Source organism: Idiotropiscis lumnitzeri, chromosome 12 (assembly GCF_059441095.1).
Source record: "Idiotropiscis lumnitzeri isolate Australia: NSW breed Sydney's pygmy pipehorse chromosome 12, RoL_Ilum_1.0, whole genome shotgun sequence".
Classification (NCBI taxonomy): domain Eukaryota; kingdom Metazoa; phylum Chordata; class Actinopteri; order Syngnathiformes; family Syngnathidae; genus Idiotropiscis; species Idiotropiscis lumnitzeri.
Genome location: NC_142402.1, coordinates 6,990,902 through 7,003,085, shown reverse-complemented (window position 1 = coordinate 7,003,085; position 12,184 = coordinate 6,990,902). Strand labels below are relative to the sequence as shown.

At 40.0% G+C, this 12,184-nt stretch overlaps 1 protein-coding gene across 1 annotated transcript; it reads right to left on the bottom strand.

Annotated features, from left to right (window-relative positions):
• Window positions 1-4,832: 4,832 nt before the first annotated feature.
• nop9 (NOP9 nucleolar protein) lies at window positions 4,833-11,867 on the bottom strand. The gene is made up of 12 exons (XM_088311294.1): window positions 11,849-11,867; window positions 10,942-11,162; window positions 10,162-10,398; window positions 9,195-9,368; window positions 9,018-9,125; window positions 7,499-7,640; window positions 7,213-7,405; window positions 7,003-7,143; window positions 6,753-6,872; window positions 6,049-6,261; window positions 5,248-5,353; window positions 4,833-5,150 (listed from the first exon to the last, which is right to left on the bottom strand). The coding sequence occupies exons 2-12, from the start codon at window positions 11,159-11,161 to the stop codon at window positions 4,996-4,998; spliced, it is 1,809 nt and encodes a 602-aa protein (XP_088167420.1). The 5' UTR covers window position 11,162; window positions 11,849-11,867; the 3' UTR covers window positions 4,833-4,995.
• Window positions 11,868-12,184: the final 317 nt, after the last annotated feature.

The following is a 12,184-nucleotide window of genomic DNA, read 5'->3' as shown; positions in this document are numbered from 1 at the left end:
GGGTGTGGCTGTGACAAAATGTGTGGGTGACCCTCACCCTGAAAAAGTTGAATCTATTAACAACTCTCAAAATGCAAAAACCCTGGTGCGTAGGACAGGCAATCATAGAACCACAATATTTGACCAAGGATACTAATAATATCACATTACGGGGACTGTGTGATAATCAACTGGAAGAAAACATGACACATGATAATGTCTATATAATTGATGCATTAAGCACCCAATATGTTTTGAACTTGATTAAACATTTAACTTTGAAATAAAGTTGATGGAAGCAATTGAAAAATGTTTAGTGTAAGCTAAGTATGATTTTATTTAAAAAAAAAAAAAAAAACAGCTCAATCAACATAACACATAGTACCAGAAATGTAGATGCTATTTTGTTTCAAGATCTTATGTTTGCATTGATATATATATATATATATATATATATATATATATATATATATATGATGTCAGCTTCAATACTGCAGTGGCTTGTTTTGTGCGCCTTCCCCAATCAATTTAGACTTCCTGTCTGCCATGGCAGCAGACAGCCATTAAGTCTTAACCACAGTGAGTTTTCCGTTGTACAAACACAGTGCCATGCAAACAAAGTGTGATGCTACAAGAAAATGTGATTACATTTGCAAAATAAAGAATAAATGGAAGGTAAAACTAAATGTGTACACTGGTACATGGTAGTAAGGGATCTCAAACTGTAAACATAATTCTTCAAGTCTTAAGTGAAGAATTAAGGAAATGTGTGAATTATTACTCACAACTGTCATGACACCATCGCATAAACTCCAGTTCTCCCGGCGGTGAACTTCATTTGACCCCATGAAATTCACAGCCAGCATAAAAACTTGCTTGGTTCAAGAATATAAAACAGAAATCCTATTACATAAACCGAAGAGGAGCTGCCTACTTTCGGTCAGCGCTTAGAAGAAGCTATCCCATTCCTGTCAATCTTTAAATGGACAGTCATCAGCAACTGAAGGCTCGGGAGTCAAACGAGCAATCTTCTACTGGGACATATTGTAGCTGCACAACTAAATGTGATCTATTGAGAATTACTTTGAGATTGGACTCCAAAAGAACTCAACTCACTAAAGCGGCAATAGCATAGAGGTACTCGTGATCTCCCTTTGACTCTGCTTAAATCCATACCTATGAGCTATTGGACACTTTTTTTGGTTTTATGTCCCTACTACACCCCGACAGGTCAGAAGTGTTGGACTGAATATCAAACGCTCAGTTTGCCAGAGCCACATCACAAGCTGCTGTTTTGAGTTTATGACACTGCAAGTGTAATGATCACGTATCTATCAACTATCAAGAGGAACCATGAGAGGACTCTTGAGAGAAAGAAAAACTGGCAAAGAGACGAGGGGTTTGAAAAGAGAGAGAGAAGAGGTTAGAGACATCATACGTTGAGGAGTAATGGTTGCTTGGAGACTGTTGTCTAGGAGACCATGAGTCCCCAAGTCCTTTGGTATCTCGATTGTCCTACATATTAATGTTGATCTTCTCCTGTTTTACTTTTTCAACCAGTACATGAATACTAGATCATGAGGGCAGAAGAAGAGAAATGGCTGTATTTTTTTTTTTTAAAGGGTTGGATTTGATGACACAAACAATGCGATACGGTTTCATTTTGTGACACCGGTTCACTCTCGTTCGGTGACAGCACTCCTCCCTGTCGCTGTCTTTGTCTCTGACTCATTCATTGGGCATATACACTGTAATCTTTCTGGTGGGGATGAAAATTAATTTTCGGGGTGGAAGACAGACTGCTTAAAAGACGAAAAACATCAATTGTTTGCCAATGAATGCTTTTTGAGTGATTTCTCACTTGCAACCATACGAGGACTATTTTCAGTGATCTTTATGCATAACCAATGAGTGATTTCCCTGAGGTGGGGGGTGCAGGAGTGTTAGTGACTACACTATAATTGTTGGTACCCCTTTGTTAATGAAATAAATTAATAAGAAATAGACTTTACACCTATCTGATCAAGTGCATCAAAGTCGGTTGACTTTTTGAATTAAAAAAAATACATATTTAAAAATTTGCGTAATCCATCAATCATGTCATTAATCGGCTCGGCAGAATAAGATATTACAGCAAACACAATCTCGTTCACTCTGGTTTGTTCTATGCTGCCATATTGTGACTTTTTCCGTTAGCCTCAAACTGCCTGACAACATACCACCTCCGCTGACTGAGGGAATGCATATTTCTGATGAAAACATTAAGAAAAGGTGAATATCATTGTAGGGCGTCTTTAACAACAATGCGGTGCCTGTTAGCCGAGGAGGTGAAACATCTAGGGTGCCACCGCCTGTCTCCTGAGAATTAACTCAACTTTAGCGTAGCAAAATGTCCGAGAACTACAACAAGTCGCCACCGGGATTCATGTGCACAATCATGGTCTTGTCAACTTCAGCTTGAGTAAGTGAAGAAGAAAGTGACGTGGTGTTTTTGATTTTGTGGAGGTGGCTCATGAAACGAGCTTACGTTTGATTCAAAATATTGTGCAGAGCGCTTTCATATTTTCACAGGTTTAATGTAATGTTCACTCCTCAAACCAAACAAAATTCTGATCCGCACCTCCCCGGGGCATTTGCATTGAGATCCTCAAAACCAGATTTGACTGTGACCTGTTCAATTGTCAGGGGAAATGCTGTAAAGCACAGCCATCAAATTAATCTAGTAACAGAACAGATGAAAAGCCCAACTGCTTCAGGACATTTTGAACGTGACTTGACTGGGACTCATTTAAAATGAATACGCAACAATCATGCATTTAGACGGTAGCTTCAAAGTGCATCACTTTGTTCATATAATGCATGCGGAATGAACAACACACAGTGTGAGAGAAGTTGTCTTCCACGCATGCACAATCCTGCTCAGTCACACTTCAGAGAGGGTTATTCACTCTTATACAAGCTGTGGGAATCTTCAAGGTGAATCATCCACTTTGATTAGATGCTGATTAATTACATAGCCCATCTTGATGAGACAATTCAGCAAGTTATGTTCATGTTAATTGTATTGAACAATTTGACACTGAGCTCAATTTAATCCACAAGGCCCACAATCGAAAAACAGAATAGGAGTATTTTGTTCCCCCTTTGTCTTGAAGGTTGAACTATTTGTTTGTTTTACCCTTGAAAATGATGTTGGTATTAAGAGTTTGTAGAATGTGGTGAACCACTGGTGAGACTGAGTGGAAAACTTTAGTCAAGTATGTTGATGTGCATGTATGGTTACAATCAATAATTGCTGCCACCAAAAAGGCTCTCCTTCTCATAAATGTATATTGCAACAAGGTGCCCCGAAAAAGGGGGAATAAGGAGGTGGATTCTCGGGACCCCTAATAAAATATTAATGCTGACTAAATAATATGACACTCAGCAATAAACGTACAATTACCCACATATTTAATTTATAATGCATTGGAGGCAAAAGTAAGTGTATTTGATTAGAGAAAAAACTACCTCAACACCTCTCCCTCCCCATTCACATCAAACGTCCACCGCTCCAGCCTGCAGAGACCAACAGCTTTTTACGTTATCAGACAGTGAATGGAAGCGGAGACGGCAAGATGCCCTGTAAGTCTAGCAGCCAAAAAAACGGAAAGCGAAGAATCTAAGGCAGGAAAAAGAGACCAATATTTCTGTTCATGGGGCACATAATCCCTAGTAGCCCCCTTAATTTCAACCACAGCCATAATAAACTTTAACACTCATTAAGTTGAAAATGCAACTAAACATATTGATAAAACATTTTGAGATTGACATAGCCCACTAGTGTGTCACTTGTGTTGCTACGTTCTGAGGTGACTTGCCACTTCTAAAGCGGTCAAAAGTGGCACCCCAAGGTCATTTTAGTGCTTATATCTAATTCAAGCAGTACAATCACAAGTGTAGTGCAGTGGACCCCGCATGCACGCGGATCGGCACACCCCTATTCGTGGATATTCCGCCCAAAAAAAGGCATATTGAGCGTTTATCAGTGTTTTTTTGAAGAACTGATTTTTCTTACCCAATTTCAATAGGTGGTAATTACACACAGACTTTGGCTATTCACAGGCTAGCCGTTACGTATCCCTTGCAAATGTGGTGGTCCACTTTACGCTAAAACAGAAAAAAAAAATCATGATCAAGGCAACACCCATTTGTATGCTTGTAAAAGAATGGAGGGGAATTATGAATTAATGGTAAGGTTCAGCAACAGGTGCATTCTTTTTGAAACGTGGAACAGAGGCAGCTATTAGGGAGTCACTGTTCTTTTTCTCTCTCCACGTCTCCAATGTTTTCAGACACTTGTTAAATGCATTCTGATCTCCCAGTTTAGCCGACCTCATAAAACTGCAGATATGCAGGATGAGGCAGACAGTGTTCTGCCTCTGGATCGTGACTGAAGGAAGCATACCAGAGCACACAGGTGGGTGCTGTTCTTCTGCGCAAACACCTCACTAGGTTGTTTGATTGAATGCCAGGGCGGGGAATGAGTGCAAAACTCTTGGGACAGTTTTTCTGCATCGGAAGCGACAGTAACTCACTGCGCCAGCCACAAAAGTGCCTGGGGAAAGATCATTAAAAAAACTAAAAACATTCAATCGAATAGGATTGATCAGGGAAGACTTTCTCCACTGGCAATAACATTTATTGAACATTCGAAACGCAAGGAAGAAAAGGAGGATTTTTATCGATGTCAACAACAGTGCTACATTTGCTCGACTGAAAATTTGAAGTGGTGTGAAGTTTTATCTTTAATCGTGGATTATTTGTGTTGTCACTGCTATTAATATCAATGGGGGGGCAACAACAGACCAAAAGAGACTCGTCACAATTTAATTTCAAATGAAAATAACATTGATCTTCAATCTTTCAGCGTTCAAATTCACATTTAAGTAAGGAACATTATTAATGTAAAATGTTTTTCAAACGCTTGAATCAAAAGCCAAAAAAAAACAACATTTTAGAATGTTTTTTTTTTTCTCACTCAAGAATATCACTGAAAAGCTTGCGTTTCTTCGACTCGCCAGTTTGAATCTCCTGCCATTGGGCTCGTCTGTTGATAAAGTGGGAAAGAGCAAATTTGGCCCACACGTGGCGAGCAAACTGATCTGACCTCAGCTTGCTTTCACTTGGCACTGAAAGTAAAATCGAGAGAGGGGAGAAGTTCATTTACACATTGTACATGGGAATGAGAAAATAAATGTAAAAATAGACCACATTAATCATTATTACCAAGCTCCTGTGCAATGTTTTGCCTCTGGCTGACCGATGCGCTGCTCCATACTGCCTCCAGTACTCGACTGCCCAACTTGGAACAAGCCATTTGAACATACTGACCCTAGGTGGAAATAAATAAATAAATGAGTAAAATAATTGTTCAGAATGTTTGGAGATGTGCGTAAGACAATTAGAAACTAAATATACAATACTGTCTAAGACGGAAACGCAAAAACATTATTCTTTGAAAACCACATTTAATTAGTAGAATCTTGTTTATAATTTTCAGATGACACTACTCCGGCATATTTCAATTTACTTCAGATATATTGTACAGTATATTGTTAGTGTTGGGTAGAAACCTACTCTGTGCAAATTTGGTCATTTTCCCCGCAGAGAGTGCCAACTTGGGTCTGTTATTTTTACAAATTATTGACCAATCCAAAACTTGAAAATGCCTTGAGGCAATGGCCATGGGTGAGCAAACATGTCGTCTTTTGGTTTCCTAAAAGGTGATGTTTTTTGGAATGCAAGAATTTCCGCCAGATGCCATTGATGTTTTGTAATAACATTAAAGGGGTGATGGTAGTTAGAAGTGTACACTGGTGCGTTAAAGTGAAGATGAACAAAAAGGCAGGCCATTTTCTAGGCTAACAAAGAAGTACAGAAAGATGACAGAAGAATGGAATATATAAACCTGTTTCACAGTCACTGTAAACTCAGCAAAAACAAAACTGTCAAAATGCCGTGCCAATGCTCTAACTTTACCTCTTAGCAGGCCAATAGCTCGTTCACAGAATCAATACATGCTAGTACCTCCAGCCTCTTGAGGATCTTGCCTCTTCCCTTATCGCTGGATGTGGTGATGAGAGCCTGAAGGACGTGGCTGCCGGCGGGGTCAGACGCCAGAGTCAAGAGGTCCGCTGAGGTCAGCGTGCGCAGACTGCTGAGGAGGATGGAGCGCTCCTGGAACCTGGCTAGTGCCTGCACCAGCCGGGAGCCGAGGTAACAGATGGATGACAGAGGAACCTAGACGACACAAGCCATATTGGAACCTGTTGTGCGTGTGACATTTATTCAACATATAAATGCCTGAAGGCTTTGTAGTGGCTAAGTCCACCATCGAGGGTGACTAGGAAGTTCAAGTGTTTGACACGCTTTGATGGCGTTTGACAAAATAACTAGTTCTGTGATCATGCGTTTGAATATTTTATTAAACGCGTGAACGATCTTCCAAGTGTAATCAAATACAAGACAAAACACATTTGAACCTTTCAAAAGAAACGAGTGGGGAAATCACGGCGATTAAAAAAGCGCTACTGCTCCATCTCTCTATTGACACACCTGAAGACTGATGAGTACTTCCTATTTTTAAATAGGTATGAGAACAGATACAATAATGACTGATCAACTTGGTGACCTAAATGTATGAATATGAAATTCCTCCTTCAAGCTATTTTTGTTATTCCCAGCTTGCCATTCACGAGGCAGGTTTATCCTGGGGATCTGAAACAGCTCACCTCTGTCTCCACACTGCCCTCTGTTGTTTCAGAGTGGTAGTACACATCATAGGTGAGGAGTGACATGAAGAGAGGTAGACAGTGGACGTGCCGGGAGCCAGGCTCTGCACAGTGAAATGCCTGAGAGAACACGCAATAATTCGATTTGCCAAAAATGAAGCTTTCATTATGTTATGCACATGTCGATAGAACACTTGAACAGAATCTAAATTTTCATTTTTTTTTAATCAAAATAAACATTAAGACTTACACTGAGTAGACACTGCATCAATTCTCCTTGCCGCTCTTCACCTTCTGCGCAGCTTTCTGCCAGTTGCACAATCACACCCATGTGACCTGCAGCCAAAATGGCCTCCACGCCTTGGACTAACTCGTCGAATAGCTTCGGGAACTTCAAATAGAGAGAAATGTCTCAGTCATCCTTCCTGTTGGACAACTTGGATTTTCATTTTAAGCCCACCAGTTTGCATTTGGCCGAGGCTGCTGTAAGTCGCTGCACGGGGAAGTTGGCGATAGGATGGAGAGCAAGGTCAACCAGGTGACCCTTAAAGTGATTTTTGTAAAGGTCTCGGAGAAGAGATTTAGGTAACAGCTGAATAATGGTCTCAATAAGGTGACTGGAAGCCTGGTCCTTGAGAAAAACCAGAAGCGGACTAAAGTATATTTCAAAAACAAAACAAAGCAAAGTAAGAAATTGCTCCCACTTCTTCTGTTTTGCAGATATAAAGATACAATTTAAGCCAGACCTAACTCCTGGAGCAGCAGGGCAACTTGTCAAGTAGTCCATGATGCGTTTGACGAGCTGTTTGCAAAGTTTGGGCCGTTTCCTGTGACACACAGTCAGCATGGTCTGGAACACTGCACTGGCAACCGAGTCTGTGATGCTTACTGGGAATAGACAAACAGACAAGACAAGAATAATATCCAAACTAAAACCATTGTTTCTCCAAAAATAGGAGTAAGAGTCTTACTGGTGGAATTTATCACTGCAGTACTATTAGTAATTATCTGGACCGCTTCTCCTCTCAAGGGTTGCGGACCACCCGCTGGAGTCTATCCCAGCTATCTTCGGGCAGTAGGCAGGGGACACTCTGAACTGGTTGCCAGCCAATTGCAGGGCACACAGAGACAAACAACCATCCGCACTCACACTCATACCTAGGGGAAATTTAGAGTGTTCAATCGACCTGCCGTGCAATGTTTTTGGAATGTGGCAGGAAACCGGTGTACCCGGAGGAAACCCACGCAGGTATGGGGAGAACATGCAAACTCCACACAGGAAGGCCGGAGCCGGAATCGAACCCACGACCTCTGCACTGAGGCCATCGTGCTAACCAGTCGCCCACCGTGCCACCCCTTTTAGTAATGTTTTATTATTTTCGGTAGGCAGCATGGAAATCGTATTGATGGCCTATAAATCATGCCTTTTCCCCATCTTAATCTCTTAAACAATAATTCTTATTGTCAGATATTTCTGATCCCAGAAGCACCACCTTTACATCTTTTCTTACCATCTCTCTAGCCAATTAAAATCGTGCTCACTGAGCATTTTTTATGAATGAGCTCCACGTTGAAATGTTAACCGTTCACATTATTCAAATCCCCCCCACATCCAAACATTCAGATCGGTATGATAATAATAATCTGATCTACTTAGCTCCAGTGCTTACCTAATCATGTCAAAAACACATTTTGTATAATCTTTGGGTGCAAAATCTGTTGTGGCGCTAACTACTTTATGTTGTTTCCACACATAAGTAGTTTCTTTTTTGCCTACAGTAAAACTGTCAGATTTTGTTTCCTTGTATTTGGATACACTTCTGTGTCCTTCTTGAATATGCACGGTTTAGGTTGACAACTTTATAACAGTTGTACAAATGAGAAGCTAAGCAATCTTTCCTCCAGCCAAATATTTTGAATAAACGTTCATTTAAAGAACTGTCACAGCTTCATTGCCATTAATATTATCCTGATATGCAGTCAGATTACGAGCTTACAGCCATCATAAAGCTAGTACATCTTATATGCGGGTGTTTTCAGACCGAATTTTATTGTATAATGGTTTTAAAATGTCATTTTAAGATACATGTGAACATTTAATAGGCATGGCCTGCAAATGGGTTTGTAGTTAGGTCAATGAACACATGGGGGGAATTACTGGATTCTTAAAACATATTAGTAGATACGAGAATACGAGATCAGTCAAAACGACTGGAAGATAACTTGATTCAGCAAACAACTGTGCAGCATGTATACTGAACTTACGTTTAACATTGTCCATCAAAGTCTCTGTGAGGCTTTTCAGTTCATACCAAAAAGATGTAGGAATCTCAAAGTCAGTCAGCTGAGGAGAAGCATTACGGTCTTTTGCGCCTGGTAAAAAGACAAAACAAAATGTACATAAAATCGTGTGCGCATGTGTGAGTGCGCACGTGTATTTACCTGGACGTGAGTGAGTGCGAGGAGGTCCCACGCAGCCAGCCAGCACATGCAAGAGTGTGCGGACGACGTGAGAGCCATGGACATGTTTGATGAACTCTGCAATGTTGTCTCTCACCACTTGACTAAATGACAATACCTGGACCTCCAGAAGTTCCTCACTCTCATCTTCTTTTGCTAATATGATTGAACGCACAGAAAACAACATTATTATATGTTAGATTGACTAGAACAGTAGTTCTGAGTTTGGTGAGCGAGTCTCATGTGTACAAGAGAGGTCAAGAAACTCTCTGTCTGCGCGCACGTGTTCTCTGTTTAGCCTTCATGTACAGTTTGTGTTATTTGGCCTTACTTGGGCATCACTGGCTGCAGCTGATGATCACACCACACCGCTTGATCATAATATTTGGTGTTACCAAATAATAGTGTGCCCTCTTATTGCTAATAAAGCCACTGACATGCTTTTTGTCACAACGTATCTTTGAAAGCACTCCTTTTTCAAGGATTGTACACATGAAAGTGAAGAAAAGGAAAATATACCTTGTTGCGAAAATTACATGAGTAGACTCTGTGTCTTCATCTCAACGCAATCAGCTGAGCAAGATTTGCCGAAACACTGTATGGACAGTTTAAATTTTATGGATAAAATGTTGGTTAAAATGGAAAAAAATATGGTTATTCATCATTAGGTGGAAAATTATTTTTTTCTGTTATTATGATTATTCTTTAACCAAGCAAAAATAAAAAATGTTATTTTTATCCAACTACCTAATTGTTTGAAAGAAATTGCATGCTGCAGCCTTAGGTGACAAGCTTCCTGTAGTGCCTTGAAGCAATTACGAACCACTGACCTTGCTTAATAAATGTCATTTTGGTAATATGAGGCTTTAAAAAGAATACTAATGGTCATAGTGAAACTATTGTATTATATTGTACAATGATGAGAACAACTCTCAACAATTTAACGTACCCGGCAACCTGGACACCTGTCTGACAGCGCTTTCCACCACATGGCCGCCACAACGGTCACAAGAGATGGCTTTAAAGTCGGACCCCGATTCTCCACCTAGCTCAGCCATTACTTTTGCCACCTGATCAGGACTTGACAGTGGGAGCAGGCGCTGCAGTGTGACGCTTCCTGTGAGATCCATTGCCACCAAGCTCGCTTTATCTTTGACTTCACTCAGAACATTTTCTACAAACATATCTGCAGAAAAGTGTAAAAGTAAAAGTAACATGTCAAACACATGTAATACAGCCTGACCTTACAGAAGTATCATGTCGAAAGTAAAAGGGAATCAGCGCTTCCATTTAAGCACAGATTGACAACAGCCATGTTATCTTCTGATAAGTGGCTCAAACACTTATTCAAATTATGGTACCTACGCATTTTAGATTTTAAAATTCCATACTTTTTTTCCAGACTTCTCAGGAAAAAAAATCTAATAGTTTGTGACATTTCAATTAAAAGATGTGTATCATTCTAATTATTTATATGCCACAATGTCGCCTATAATTACCAGATGCTTGTAGCAAGCTTCATTCAACAGAAGCTACAGTACAGTATGTTTGTTAGTACAGTGTAGAACTGTACCATAAGTAACTAAATTGCTACATATGAGAGAATCTTGCGGGATCATAAGTCATAAAATGATCTCATTGTGCACAATTAGTACATGAGGCTGCCTCTTCATTCTTCAAAATTTTGATCAAAACAGACTCCCAAATTGTAACATCACTTCAGACTCACCCCTCTCGTCAGCACCTTCAAAGTCTTCATTCAACCTTTCTCCAACTCGCCGGTAATAACCAACACTCAGTGCATCGAGACGCCTTTTTCCAGCATCTCCTTTTGCCCTTGACCCATCTTCAGCTTTTTTCCTCTTGCTCTCGCCTCCATAGCCTGCTTCCTGGCCTCTCCTTTTATTTCCACCTTTCCGGGGATTCTTGACCTGTTCCTTTCCCAACATCCTTTGAATGAGTACATCATGCAGCTTAGTGTCATGACAAATCGACAATGAAATCTTAAGATGCGTTTTTATTTTTTTAAATTATTTGGCCAATGAAGATGATAGATGGAGACAGAGGGTATTAGTTAGTGATGTCACTGCTCTGCTCACCTTAATTATAATGTAATGACAATACATTTGTTTTGTTTTGTTTTTTGGGTGTGGGGGGGGGGGTACAGTCGTTACAGGAACGGGGCAAAGTTAATTTTTATGTGCCATGTACAGTCAGTTGAAAATATGATATGAGAAAAGGATAATCCATACATAATAACGAACCTTTCCAAAGAAAGGCCGTGTAACAAGAGCAATTAAAGTGAGAAACCAATAAATTCGTGTTGCCAGTCTAAAATTGAAACTATAAGAAGGACTTTGAATTTAATTTCAGTCTACCTTCGTCGTTAAAAACATACGGCAGCTGTTGTTGTTTTATTTTAAAGGAGTGGACACATTTATTTAAAAATTCGCAAATCACATACATAAACTAGGTTCTGTATCTGGTAGATTTGTAAAAATGTATAACATTGCAACGTGCTGATAGATATTCGAGAACGGCAAGTTGGCTATATTCGAAAACCTCCTAAATGTGTCATATCACACATTTTAGAACGAAATGTAACACAAGATCGAAACTCCAAAAGGAAGACGTACTCACGTGGATAGCAAAATCAAACAATTCGACTTCCGGGTGTAGGACGTGACATTTTCCTCTTCTATGATAGATCAGAGTACAGTATTGTAAACTGCCGCCACCTACAGCATCGGCGTGTATGACGTGCGCTTTTAATTTGTTGCTTCAACCTCTTTCTCTTTAGATTTTCCTTACCCTCCTGGGGTTTAAGATCAGGGGATGTCGATTGTGGGTATGTAAAGCCCTTTTAGACGGTCTGTGATAAGGGGCTGTACAAATAAATTTGACTTTGACTTGACTTGAATTATATCAAAAATTTTCTTTGATAGGACAACCTTGGTGAAGGAAAATCGATT